At 60.1% G+C, this 13,787-nt stretch overlaps 1 protein-coding gene across 1 annotated transcript; it reads left to right on the top strand.

The window, feature by feature from the left end:
* Positions 1-1,251: 1,251 nt before the first annotated feature.
* Positions 1,252-13,210, top strand: RUSF1 (RUS family member 1; the record flags this gene model as incomplete). The annotated part of the gene is made up of 13 exons (XM_032207304.1): positions 1,252-1,272; positions 1,531-1,551; positions 1,646-1,723; positions 3,185-3,299; positions 5,368-5,413; positions 6,518-6,550; positions 6,651-6,756; positions 7,743-7,844; positions 8,531-8,601; positions 9,666-9,901; positions 11,282-11,339; positions 11,468-11,538; positions 13,049-13,210. Coding segments are annotated over exons 1-13 (1,120 nt in total), but the record flags the coding sequence as incomplete, so codon positions are not given.
* Positions 13,211-13,787: the final 577 nt, after the last annotated feature.

Genomic DNA, 13,787 nt, shown 5'->3' with positions numbered 1-13,787 from the left:
TTGGTGGTTGGCCAACGCCCCCCTGGAGGACCACCGTTGGCTTTGCGTCGGCGTCGGTTGAAGCCCAGGGTGCCCCGTGCCACCCATGGGTGCCCCCCGGTGATTGCTGGGTGCTCTGGCCCCGCCCCCTGCCCCCTCCCCCCCCTCAATAAAGCGCTTGGAGCTGTGGGCGTGGCTGTGCGTGGCCTCCTTGGGGGGGAGGGACCATAGAGAGTGGGGGTGGGGCTAGAGTGTCCCCTGGACACGTGGTGCCCTGCTGGCAACCATAGAGACGTGGAGGACCTCGGCAAACCATAGAGTGCTGGAGGACCTCTCGATGCAACCCAAGGAGTGGCCATAGAGTCCTGGAGGACTTTCCTCCTAGACAGTCCATGCAGAGACCATAGAGATGTGGAGGACCTTCCCCCTAGAAAGTCCACCCCATGGTCATAGAGTCCTAGAGGCCTTTCTTCCTAGGGATGAAAGCAATGATCGGAGAGTCCTGGAGGACCTCCCTTCCAGAGAGCCCACAGAGTCACCATAGAGTGCTGGAGGACCTCCTTTCTAGAAAGTCCATCCCATGACCATAGAGTCCTGGAGCACCTCCTAGTTTGACCTGTAGAGCGACCATAGAGTCCTGGAGGACCTTTGTCCTAGAGCACCCATGTGGTAACCATAGAGTCCTGGAGGACCTCCTACTGTACCCTGGGGATCGACCATAGTGTCCTGGAGGACTTCTCAGGCAGTGATCATAGAGTCCCAGCGGACCTCCCTCCCAGATTGCCCACGTGGTGACCATAGAGTCCTGGAGGATCTCTCTCACAGAGCGCCCTCCCACTGACCATAGAGTCCCGGAGGACCTCCCTCCCAGATCGCCCACGTGGCGACCATAGAGTCCCGGAGGACTCCTCTTGCAGTGACCATAAAGTCGTGGAGGACTTCTCTCCCAGATCGCCCACGTAGTGACCATAGAGTCCTGGAGGACTCCTCCTGCAGTGACCACAGAGTCCTGGAGGACCTCCCTCCTAGAGAGTCCAAACGGTGACCATAGAGTCCCGGAGGACTTCTCTCCCAGATCGCCCACGTGGCGACCATAGAGTCCTGGAGGACTCCTCCTGCAGTGACCATCGAGTCCCGGCGGACCTCCCTCCCAGATCGCCCACGCGGTGACCATAGAGACTTGGAGGACCACCTAGTTTAACCATCGAGTCCCGGAGGCCCCTCCCTCGCAGAGCGCCCTCCCCGTGACCATAGAGTCCCAACACCCCCCCGATGGCGGCGTCTCCTCCTGGCGTCTCCCCCCTCCCCCCTCCCCCTCCCCCCTCCCCCCCCACCCCCCCCGGGGATGCGCCGCAGCCCCTCCCCCACCCCCCCCCCCCCTCCCCCCCCCTGGTCCGGGAGCTTTGGGGGCGCCGCGAGGCCGCCCGGTACCGGGGGGGGGGGGGGGGGGAGGGGCAGGGGGTGGGGGAGGGGCAGGGGGTGGGGGAGGGGCTGCGGCGGCTCCCCGGGGGGGGAGGGGCGAGGGAGGGGGAGGGGGGAGGGGTGGGGGAGGGGCTGCGGCGGGCGGCGGAGGTGGGGGAGGGGCACAAAGGGGGGGGTGGGGGAGGGGCACAAAGGGGGGGGGAGGGGCGGGGGTCGTGACCCCGCCCCTCCCCCCCCCCCCCAGCGGCTGCTGCTGCCCCAGGGGTACCCCGAGAGCGTCAGCGGGGACTACGGGAGGTACCAGGGCTGGGACAGCCTGCAGGTACTGGGAGCACTGGGAGGCACTGGGAGGGACTGGGGGGGCACTGGGAGGGGGTTGGGGGGGGTTGGGGGGGGATTGGGAGGGAATTGGGAGGGATTGGGGGGGACTGGGGGGGACTGGTTTATACTGGGAGGGACTGGGAGGGGATTGGGGGGGATTGGGAGGGACTGGTTTATACTGGGAGGGCACTGGGAGGGGGTTGGGGGGGGTTGGGGGGCACTCGGAGGGAGTGGGAGAAGTATAGGAGGGGACTGGGAGCACTGGGAGGGGACTGGGAGGGATTGGGAGGGAATTGGGGGGGACTGGGAGGGACTGGGAGGCACTGGTTTATACTGGGGGGGCACTGGGAGGCACTGGGAGCAGTATAGGAGGGGACTGAGAGCACTGGGAGGGGACTGGGAGGGACTGGGGGGGGATTGGGAGGGAATTGGGGGGGACTGGTTTATACTGGGGGGGACTGGTGTATACTGGGAGGGACTGGGAGGGGGTTGGGGGGACTGGGAAGGGACTGGGAGGGATTGGGGGCAGTATAGGAGGGGACTGGGAGCACTGGGAGGGGACTGGGAGGGATTGGGGGGGATTGGGAGGGATTGGGGGGGACTGGGAGGGACTGGTTTATACTGGGAGGGCACTGGGAGCAGCACCCTGAGGGGTGTCCTGGAGTCTTGAGAGCTTACTGGGAGCACTGGGAGTTACTGGGAGGGAGCAGAGCCTTACTGGTTATTGATACTGGTTCTTAATGGTTCTTACTGGCTTATACTGGTCCTTACTGGTTTATACTGGCCCATACTGGCAGGCACTGTGCAGCACCCTGAGGGGTCTTGAGGGCTTACTGGGAGCACTGGGTGCTACTGGGAAGGATCTGGGCCTTAGCGGTTATCAATACTGGTTCCTAGTGGTTTATACTGGCTTATACTGGTCTTTACTGGTTTGTACTGGTCTGTACTGGCAGGCGCTGTGCAGCACCCTGAGGGGTGTCCTGGGGTCTTGAGGTCTTACTGGGAGCACTGGGAGTTAACTGGGCAGGGTCTGGGCCTTAGTGGCTATCGATACTGGTCCATACAGGTTCTTACTGGTTTAGACTGCTCGTTACTGGTTTATACTGGTCATTACTGGGAGGTGCTGCGTAGCACCCTGGTGGAGATTTTGGCACCCTGGGGGCTTACTGGGAGCACTGGGAGTTACTGGGCAGGATCTGGCCTTTTGTAGCTATCAATACTGGACAATACGGGTCCATACTGGTTTATACTGGCTTATACTGGTCCTTACTGGTTTGTACTGGTCCGTACTGGCAGGCGCTGTGCAGCACCGTGACGGGCATCCTGGTGCTTTGAAGGGTTCCTGGGAACACTGGGAGTTACTGGGCGGGATCTGAGCCTTAGTGGCTATTGCTACTGGTCCATACTGCTTTATACTGGTTTATACTGGTCCTTACTGGTTTGTACTGGTCCGTACTGGCAGGCGCTGTGCAGCACGGTGACCGGGACGCTCTCCACCCGCGCGGTGCTGCAGACCGTGGGGGTCGGGGACAGCGCGGCCACCGCCACCGGGGCCACCCTCACCTGGGTGCTGCGCGGTGAGTCCACCCAAAATCCCCCTTTTTCACCCCAAAATCGGCTCCGGCACCCCCAAAAACCCCCGGTTTCACCCCAAATGTCCCCTCATTCCCCCTCAGTTTTTCATTCTGGCCCCAAAATCTCCGGTAGTGGCCCCAAAGCCCCTCAAAATTTGGCGACCCCAAATCCTTCATTTTCACCCCCAAAATCCTCCTTTTTCACCCCAAAATCGGCTCCGGCACCCCCAAAAACCCCCAGTTTCACCCCAAATGTCCCCTCATTCCCCCTCAGTTTTTCATTCTGGCCCCAAAATCTCTGGAAGTGGCCCCAAAACCCCTCAAAATTTGGCGACCCCAAATCCTTCATTTTCACCCCAAAATCTCTCTTTTTCACCCCAAAATCAGGTCTAGGGCTCCTAAAATCCCCCGGTTTCACCCCAAATCTCCCCTCGTCCCCCTCCAGTTTTTTGTTTTGGCCCCAAAACGCTCAGGTTTCCCCTCAATTTGGTGACCCCAAAACCTTTCTTTTCTGCCCCAAAATCGCCCTTTCTCACCCCAAAATCTCCTGATTCCCCTCCCTGAATTCTTTTATACCCCCAAATTCCGTGATTTCACCCCAAAATCTCCTGATTTCACTCCCCAAATCCCATTGCTATACCAAATCTCTTTGATTTCACCCCAAAATCTCCTGATTTCATTTCCAAATTCTGTATTTTTCCCAAATCTCCCTGCTTTCACCCCAAAATCCCCTAATTTCATTCCCAAATTCTCCTTTTTTTTCCCCAAATCTCCCTGATTTCACCCCAGAATCTCCAGATTTCATTGCCAAATCCTATATTTTCCCCAAATCTCCCCAAAATCTTCAGATTTCATTTCCAAAGTCTCCTTTTTCCCAAATCTCCCCGATTTCACCCCAAAATCTCCTGATTTTATTCCCAATTTTCCCAAATCTCCATGATTTCTCCCCAAAATTCCCTAATTTCACTCCCCAAATCCCATTTCTAACCCAAATTTCTCTGATTTCACCCTAAAATCTCCAGATTTCATTCCCAAATTCTACATTTTTTACCAAATCTCACAAATTTCACCCCAGAATCCCCAGATTTCATTCCTAAATTTTGAATTTTCCCAAATCTCCCTGATTTCACTCCAAAATTCCCTGATTTCATTCCAAAATCCTAGATTTTCCCCAAGTCTCCCTGATTTCACCCCAAAATCTCCAGATTTAATTCCCAAATTCTACATTTTTTACCAAATCTCAGCAATTTCACCCCAAAATTTCCAGGTTTCATTCTGAAATTCTGTATTTTCCCCAAATCTCTCTGATTTCACCCCAAAATCTCCAGATTTCATTCCCAAATCTCCTTGATTTCACCTCAAAATCCCCTAATTTAATTCCCAAATTCTGTATTTTCCCAAATCTCCCTGATTTTACCCCAAAATTCCCTGATTTCATTCCCAAATCCTAGATTTTCCCCAAGTCTCCCTGATTTCACCCCAAAATCTCCAGATTTCATTCCCAAATTCTACATTTTTTACCAAATCTCACCAATTTCAGCCCAAAATTTCCAGATTTCATTCTGAAATTCTGTATTTTTCCCAAATCTACCTGATTTTGCCCCAGAATCCCCAGATTTCATTCCAAATTCTCTTTTTTCCCCAAATCTCTCTGATTTCACCCAAAAATCTCCAGATTTCATTCCCAAATCTCCTTGATTTCACCTCAAAATCCCTTAATTTCATTCCCAAATTCTGTATTTTCCCCAAATCTCCCTGATTTTGCCCCAAAACCCCCAGATTTCATTCCCAAATCTTCCTGATTTCACCCCAAAATCCCTTGATTGAATTCCCAAATTCTCTTTTTTTCCCAAATCTCTCTGATTTCACCCCAAACCCCCCTCATTATCCCCCAAATTTTCCCGTATCCTTTTTCCCTCCTGGTTTAATTCCCCAAATCTCCGGATTTCACCCCAAAGTTTCCTCGCCCCCAAATTTCCCTGATTTCACCCCAAAATTTCATGATTCTGACTTAAATCTTTTGGGGTGACCCAAAATTGGCTGATTTCACCCCAAAATTGTGTCCCCGCAGATGGGGTGGGGATGGTGACGCGCATCATCTTCGCCTGGCTCCAGGGGTGAGCACTGGGGGCACTGGGAGGGACTGGGAGCACTGGGAGGGACTGGGAGGGGTCATTGGGGTTACTGGGAAGGACTGGGAGGGGTCACTGGGGGGACTGGGAGGGACTGGGAGGGGTCACTGGGGGGACTGGGAGGGACTGGGAGCACTGGGAGGGACTGGGAGGGGTCATTGGGCTTACTGGGAGGGACTGGGAGGGGTCATTGGGGTTACTGGAAGTTACTGGGAGCACTGGGAGGGATTATTGGGATTACTGGGAGTTACTGGGAGGGTTCACTTGGGTTACTGGGATGTACAGGGAAGTGTTACTGGGAGCACTGGGAGGGGCTACTGGTTGTTACTGGTTATCACTGGGGCCCTTCTTGGTCCATACCAGTCCCTACTGGTCCGTACTGGTTTATCCTGACCCATACTGGTTTATACTGGTCTATATTTGTTATAGGGGGTCTGTGCTAGTCTATACTGGTTTATACTGGTCCATACTGGTTTATACTGGTGTGTATTGGTTATATGGGTTTGTGCTGGTCTATATTGGTTCATATTGGTTTATACTGGTATGTACTGGTCTATACTGGCCTAGATAAGCATGTACTGGTCCATACTGATTCATACCAGTCTATACTGGCATATACTGGTATGTACTGCTTTGTACTGGGCCATACTGGTCTATACTGGCCCATACTGGTTTATACTGGTCTGTACTGGTTGGTACTGGTCTGTACAGGTCCATACTGGTCTATACTGGTCTATACTGGTTTGGTTTGTGCTGGTCTATATTGGTCCATACTGGTTGGTACCAGTCTTTATACTGGTTGGTACTGGTCCATACTGGTTGGTACTGGTCTGTATGGGTCCATACTGGTCCATACTGGCTTGGTTTGTACTGTACTATGCTGGTCCATATTGGTCCATACTGGTCCATACTGGTTTATACTGGTCTGTACTGGTCCATACTGGTTTATATTGGGCCATACTGGTTTATGTTGGGCCATACTGGTTTATACTGATCTGTACTGATCCGTACTGGTTTATACTGGTCCATACTGGTTGGTACCAGTCCATACTGGTCCATACTGGTTTATACTGGTCCCTCCCCCCACAGACCCTCCCTGGACTGCGAGGCCAAGCAGTGGCGGTGAGTCACGTGACCTCCCGTGAACCCCGCCCCTCGGCGCTAAACCCCGCCCCTCGGCGCTAACCCCGCCCCCTTTCTCGGTGGCCCCGCCCCCTTGCAGGCTGGCCGCTGACGTCATCAACGATGCGGGGCTGCTGCTGGAGCTGCTGGCGCCCGGCTGCGGGGGGGCGGGGCCTCTGCTGCTGGGCGTGGCCGCCGTCGCCAAGGTGTGACGTCATAGGGGGCGTGGCCTCGAGGGGTTGGGGGCGGGGTTTGGGGTGGTTGGGGGCGGGGTTTGGGGTGGTTGGGGGTGGGGTTTGGGGGTTCGGGGTGGGGTTTTGGTGGGTTGGGGGCGGGGTTTGGGGGCGTGGGGGCGTGGCCTGTGGGGTTGGGGGCGTGGACTGTGGGGTTGGGGGCGTGGACTGTGGAGTAGGGGGCGTGGCCTGTGGGGTTGGGGGCGGGGTTTGGGGTGGGAGGGGGCGGGTTTGGGGGGCCTGGGGTGGGGGGGTGACGTCATAGGGGGCGGGGCCTCATAGGGGGCGTGGCTTGAGGGGTTGGGGCGGGGTTTGGGGGCTTGGGGGCGTGGCCTGTGGGGTTGGGGGCGGGGTTTGGGGGCTGGGGGAGGTTGTTAGAGTGGTACTGGGGAGTACTGGGAGGTACTGGGGGGTACTGGGAGTATACTGGGAAATACTGGGTGGTACTGGGAGAGTACTGGGAGTATACTGGGAGATACTGGGGGGCACTGGGGGTGTACTGGGGGATACTGGGAGAGTACTGGGGGGTACTGGAGTGGTACTGGGGAGTACTGGGAGATACTGGGGCGTACTGGGGTGATGTCAGAGGGATACTGGGGAGCACTGGGGTGGTACTGGGGCATACTGGGGGTATACTGGGTGATAGTGGGGCATACTGGGAGATTACTGGGGGGATACTGGGGGGTACTGGAGTGGTTCTGGGGGATACTGGGGAGTACTGGGAGATACTGGGGGGTACTGGGGTGATGTCAGAGGGATACTGGGGGATGCTGGGAGATACTGGGGGATACTGGGAGGCACTGGGGTGCTACTGGGTGCCATTAAGGTCTCATTGGGTGCCCCTGGGCGATACTGGGTGATACTGGGAGCTACTGGGCTGCCGTTCTGGTGGCGCTGGGAGGCACTGGGGTGGTACTGGTCGTTACTGGTTCATACTGGGAGCCAACTGGTGTCCCCAGAGCGCGGTGGCGGTGGCGGGCGGGGCCACGCGGGCGGCCGTGGCCGTGCACCAGGCCCGCAGGGAGAACGCGGCCGAGGTGAGCGCCAAGGACGGCAGCCAGGTGAGACTGGTTTGGACTGGGACAAACTGGGAGCACTGGGAGGGGCTGGGGAGGGCGCCGGGAGGGGCTGGGAAGGGATTGGGGGGGGTTGGGGGGCACTGGGAGGGACTGGGAGGGGACTGGGAGGGAGCGGGGTGGTGGGTGGGGTTACTGGGAGGGACTGGGAGGGGTCACTGGGGTTACTGGGAGGGACTGGGAGCGCTGGGGGTGGGAGTGGGATGAGGGGAGGGCAACTGGTTTGTAATGGGAGCTCTGGGAGGGGAACTGGGAGCACTGGGAGGAACTGGGAGGGCAACTGGTTGGTACCGGGAGCACCAGGAGTGGAACTGGTTCATACTGGGAGCACTGGGAAGGGAACTGGTTCATACTGGGAGCACTGGGAGGGGAACTGGTTCATACTGGGAGCACTGGGAGGGGAACTGGGAACACTGGGAGGACCTGGGAGGGCAACTGGTTGATACTGGGCTTACTGGGAGTGGAACCAGTTCGTAATGGGGACACTGGGAGGAACTGGGAGGGGAACTGGTTCATACTGGGAGCACTGGGGGGCAAACCAGTTCATACTGGGAGCACTGGGAAGGAAACTGGCTGGGAGCTGGGAGCTGTAACTGGCCCATACTGGTTTGTACTGGTCTGTACTGGTCCATACTGGTTTGTACTGGTCCTTACTGGTTTATACTGGGCAGGAGACGCTGGTGAACGCCGTGGGGCTGCTGCTGGCGCTGCTGCTGCTGCCCCTGCTGGAGGGGCGGCCCTGGTGAGAGGGGCGGGGCTTAGGGGGGCGTGGCCACACAAAGGGGCGGGGCTTAACGGAGGGGGCGTGGCCTGGGAAAAGGGGGGCGGGGCTTTGGCGGGTCCATGGGGTCAGTGGGGGGGTGGAGGGGGTGGGGATTAGCAAAGGGGGCGGGGCTTATCGGAGTGGGTGTGGTCAGACAAGGGGGCGTGGCCTAATGGTGGGCGTGGTCTACGAAGGGGCGGGGCTTGTAAAGGGGGCGGGGCCTGGTGGGACCCCAAGGTCAATTGGGGGGAATAGAGGGGGTCGGGGCCTAATAAAAGGGGCGGGGCTTAATAAAGGGGGCGGGGCCTACCAGATGGGCGTGGCTAAATCAGAGGGAAGGGGCGGGGAGTCCCAGGGGTTGATGGGAAGGTCCCGAGCCCCAGGGGCTGATGGGATACGGGAGGACTTTCACTTTCACTTTCGTTTTTGACCATGGGGTGGGGAACCCCAGGGGCTGATGGGATTGGGGCACTGCAAGGGCTTATGGGAAGGCATGGGGAGCCCCAGGGGCTGATGGGAAGGCTCCGAGCCCCAGGGGCTGATGGGATACGGGAGTACTTTCACTTTCACTTTCGTTTTTGACCATGGGGAGAAGAAGCTCAGCGATTGGCTGGGGAACCGCAGGGGCTGACGGGATTGGGGCACCGCAGGGGCTGATGGGAAGGAGCAGGGAGCCCCAGGGGCTGATGGGAAGGCTCTGAGCCCCAGAGGCTGATGGGATATGGGAGTACTTTCACTTTCGTTTTGTACTTTCACTTTCATTTTTGACCATGGGGTGGGGAACCCCGGGGGCTGATGGGATTGGGGCACTGCAAGGGCTCATGGGAAGGCGTGGGGAGCCCCAGGGGCTGATGGGAAGTTCCTGAGCCCCAGGGGCTGATGGGATAGGGGAGTACTTTCACTTTCACTTTCGTTTTTGCCCATGGGGAGAAGAAGCTCAGCGATTGGCTGGGGAACCGCGGGGGCTGATGGGATGGGGGCGCCGCAGGGGCTGATGGGAAGGGTCGGGGAGCCCCGAGGGCTGATGGGAAACGTCCCCGCAGGCTGAGCTGGGTGCTGGTGGCCCTGCTGGTGGCCGCCCACCTGGGCTGCAACGTGAGGGCGGTGGGGGCCCTGTGCCTGCCCACCCTCAACAGGCCCCGCCTCCGCCTCGCCCTGGGCGGGGCCTTGCGGGGAAGCCCCGCCCCCAAGCCCCAGGCCACGCCCCCCGGCGGTGACGTCATCGGCCTGCCCGTGCCCGGCCCCGAGGAGGTCAACCCCCGCGAGCCGCTGCTGCCCGGTGAGGCTGGGGGCACCCCGGGGTGTCACCTGGGGTCACCCGGGGTCACCCGGGGTCACCTGGGGTCACCCAGGGTCACGTGACGTCACCCCTTTGTCACCCAGTGTCTTTGTGTCACCCCCGGGTCACCCGATGTCACCCTTTTGTCACCTGGGGTCACCCTAGTGTCACCCAGTGTCACCTGGTGTCACCCAATGTCACCAAACGCCACCCAATGTCACCCTACGTCACCCCCTTGTCACCCAATGTCACCCTCATGTCACCCAACATCACCCAGTGTCACCCCCATGTCACCCAGCATCACCCTAGTGTCACCCAGTGTCACCCAATGTCACCCTACGTCACCCCCTTGTCACCCAATGCCACCCTTGTGTCACCCAATGTCACCCAACTTCACCCCTTTGTCACCCAATGTCACCCCTTGTCACCCAACTTCACCCCTTTGTCACCCAATGTCACCTTCTTGTCACCCAATGGCACCCAGTGTCACCCCCGTGTCACCCAGCATCACCCTTGTGTCACCCAGTGTCACTTTAATGTCACCCAACCTCACTCTTGTGTCACCTGGGGTCACCCAGTGTCACCCAATGACACCCTCGTGTCACCCCTTGTCACCCAACTTCATCCCCTTGTCACCCAGTGTCACCCAGTGCCACCCAACATCACCCATTGTCACCTTAATGTCACCCAATGCCACCCAACATCACCCCCGTGTCACCCAATGTCACCCTTTTGTCACCTGGGGTCACCCAACGTCACCCAGTGCCACCCAATGTCACCCTTGTGTCACCCCTTGTCACCCAATGTCACCCTTGTGTCACCCAACGCCACCCCCGTGTCACCCAGCATCACCCTTGTGTCACCCAACGCCACCCTTGTGTCACCCAATGTCACCCAATGCCACCCTTGTGTCACCCAGCATCACCCAGTGTCACCCAGTGTCACCCAATGTCACCCAACACCACCCTTGTGTCACCCCTTGTCACCCAACGTCACCCCAGTGTCACCCAATGTCACCCTTTTGTCACCTGGGGTCACCCAGTGCCACCCAGTGTCACCCAGTGCCACCCAATGCCACCCAGTGCCACCCAGTGCCACCCAACGCCCCCTAACGTCACCCAGTGCCACCCAGTGTCACCCAATGCCACCCAATGCCACCCAGTGCCACCCCAGTGTCACCCAGTGCCACCCAGTGTCACCCAATGCCACCCAGTGCCACCCAACACCCCCTAATGTCACCCAGTGCCACCCAGTGCCACCCAACGCCCCCCAACGCCCCCCCACGCCACCCAGTGTCACCCCTCACCCCCGCGTCACCCGATGTCACCCCCGTGTCACCCAATGTCACCCAACGTCCCCCCCCAATGTCCCCCCCCCCAGGCTCCAGCACCCGCCTGCGCCTCCACCTGGGCGCCCCCCTCCACCGCCTGGTCAAGAGGTGAGGAAAGGGGGGGGGAGGGGGGCGGAAATTGGGGGCCGGGGGGGGGTCCCCAAATTGGGGGGGGATCCCTAAATTGGGGGGGGGTCCCCAAATTGGCGGGGGGGTCCCCAAATTTGTCCCCGCAGCGTGGCCGAGCTGAGGAAGGCGGCGGAGTGCGGCACCCGCGACTACCTCATCGTGCTGCGGCCCAGCCAAGGTGGGGGGGGGCGGGGGGGGGTCCCCAAAATTTTGGGGGGGTCCCCAAATTGGGGAGGGGTCCTCAACCCAGTGGGGGGGTCGCCAAGTCAACGGGGGGGTTGCCAAGTCAATGGGGGGGTCCCAAACCCAATGGGGGGGTCGCCAACCCAATGGGGGGGTCGCCACGTCAATGGGGGGGTCGCCAAGTCAACGGGGGGGTCGCCAACTCAACGGGGGGGTCGCCAACCCAATGGGGGGGTCCCAAACCCAATGGGGGGGTCGCCAAGTCAATGGGGGGGTCCTCAACCCAATGGGGGGTCCCCAACCCAATGGGGGGGTCCCCAACTCAATGGGGGGGTCGCCAAGTCAATGGGGGGGTCTCCAACCCAATGGGGGGGTCGCCAACTCAATGGGGGGGTCCCCAAGTCAACGGGGGGGTCCCAACCCAATGGGGGGGTCTCCAAGTCAATGGGGGGGTCCCCAACTCATTGGGGGGGTCCCCAACTCAATGGGGGGGTCCCCAAACCAATGGGGGGGTCCCCAAACCAATGGGGGGGTCGCCAACTCAATGGGGGGGTCCCCAACCCAATGGGGGGGTCCCCAACTCAATGGGGGGGTCCCCAAGTCAACGGGGGGGTCGCCAACCCAATGGGGGGGTTCCCAACCCAATGGGGGGGTCGCCAACTCAATGGGGGGGTCCCAAACCCAGTGGGGGGGTTCCCAACTCAATGGGGGGGTCGCCAACCCAACGGGGGGGTCCCCAAGTCAATAGGGGGGTCCCCAACCCAATGGGGGGGTCCCCAACTCAATGGGGGGGTCCTCAACTCAATGGGGGGGTCCTCAACTCAACGGGGGGGTCCCAAACCCAATGGGGGGGTCGCCAACCCAATGGGGGGGTCCCCAACTCAATGGGGGGGTCCCAAACCCAATGGGGGGGTCCCCAACTCAATGGGGGGGTCCCCAAGTCAATGGGGGGGTCCCCAACCCAATGGGGGGGTCCCCAAGTCAACGGGGGGGTCGCCAACCCAATGGGGGGGTCCCCAACCCAATGGGGGGGGTCCTCAACCCAATGGGGGGGTCGCCAACTCAATGGGGGGGTCCCCAAGTAAATGGGGGGGTCCCCAACCCAACGGGGGGGTCCTCAACCCAATGGGGGGGTCGCCAAGTCAATGGGGGGGTCCCCAACCCAATGGGGGGGGTCGCCAACTCAACGGGGGGGTCCCCAACCCAATGGGGGGGTCCCCAACTCAATGGGGGGGTCCTCAACCCAATGGGGGGGTCTCCAAGTCAATGGGGGGGTCGCCAACCCAATGGGGGGGTCCCCAACTCAATGGGGGGGTCCCCAAGTCAATGGGGGGGTCCCCAACCCAATGGGGGGGTCGCCAACCCAATGGGGGGGTCGCCAACCCAATGGGGGGGTCCCCAAGTCAATGGGGGGGTCCCCAACCCAACGGGGGGATCCCAAACCCAACGGGGGGGTCCCCACCCTAACGAGGGGTCCCCCCCCGCCCCCCCCCCCCCCCCAATAGGCTGGGTGGGGGTGGGGCTGCGCCACGGGGCCCCCCCCGACACCCCCCTGCGGGCCTGCGCCCACGCCCTGCTGCTGGAGGAGCTGCTGGGCCCCGACCTGCCCCCGGGGGCACCCATGGGTGCTGCCCTGCGCCGCCTGCAGCACCGCCTGCGCCGCTGCCGTGAGTGCCGGGCGGGGGGTCTCGGGGGGGGTTTTGGAGTCCCCGTAGGGGTTGGGGGGGCCTAGGGGAGGGTTGGGGGTCCCTAGGGTGGTTTTGGGGGGGTCCTGGGGGGGTTGAGGGGTCCTTAGGGTGGTTTTTGGGGGTGTTCTGGGGTGGTTTTGGGGGGTCCTGGGGGGGTTGGAGGGGACCCTAGGGTGGTTTTGGGGGGTCCTGGGGGGGTTGGGGGTCTTTGGGGTGGTTTTTGGGGGTGTTCTGGGGTGGTTTTGGGGGGTCCTGGGGGGGTTGGAGGGGACCCTAGGGTGGTTTTGGGGGGTCTTTGGGTGGTTTTGGGGGTCCCTAGGGTGGTTTTGGGGCCTTTGGGGTGGTTTTGGGGGGTCCTGGGGTGGTTTTGGGGTCCCCGAGGTGGTTTTTGGGGTCCCTAGGGTGGTTTTGGGGTCTTTGGGGTGGTTTTGGGGTCCCTAGGGTGGTTTTGGGGTCTTTGGGGTGGTTTTGGGGGGTCCTGGGGGGGTTGGAGGGGTCTTTGGGGTGGTTTTGGGGGTCCTTGGGGTGGTTTTGGGGTCCCTAGGGTAGTTTTTTG

This window comes from Aythya fuligula, unplaced genomic scaffold (genome assembly GCF_009819795.1).
Source record: "Aythya fuligula isolate bAytFul2 unplaced genomic scaffold, bAytFul2.pri scaffold_80_arrow_ctg1, whole genome shotgun sequence".
Lineage (NCBI taxonomy): Eukaryota > Metazoa > Chordata > Aves > Anseriformes > Anatidae > Aythya > Aythya fuligula.
This window is presented reverse-complemented; position numbering and strand designations above follow the sequence as displayed.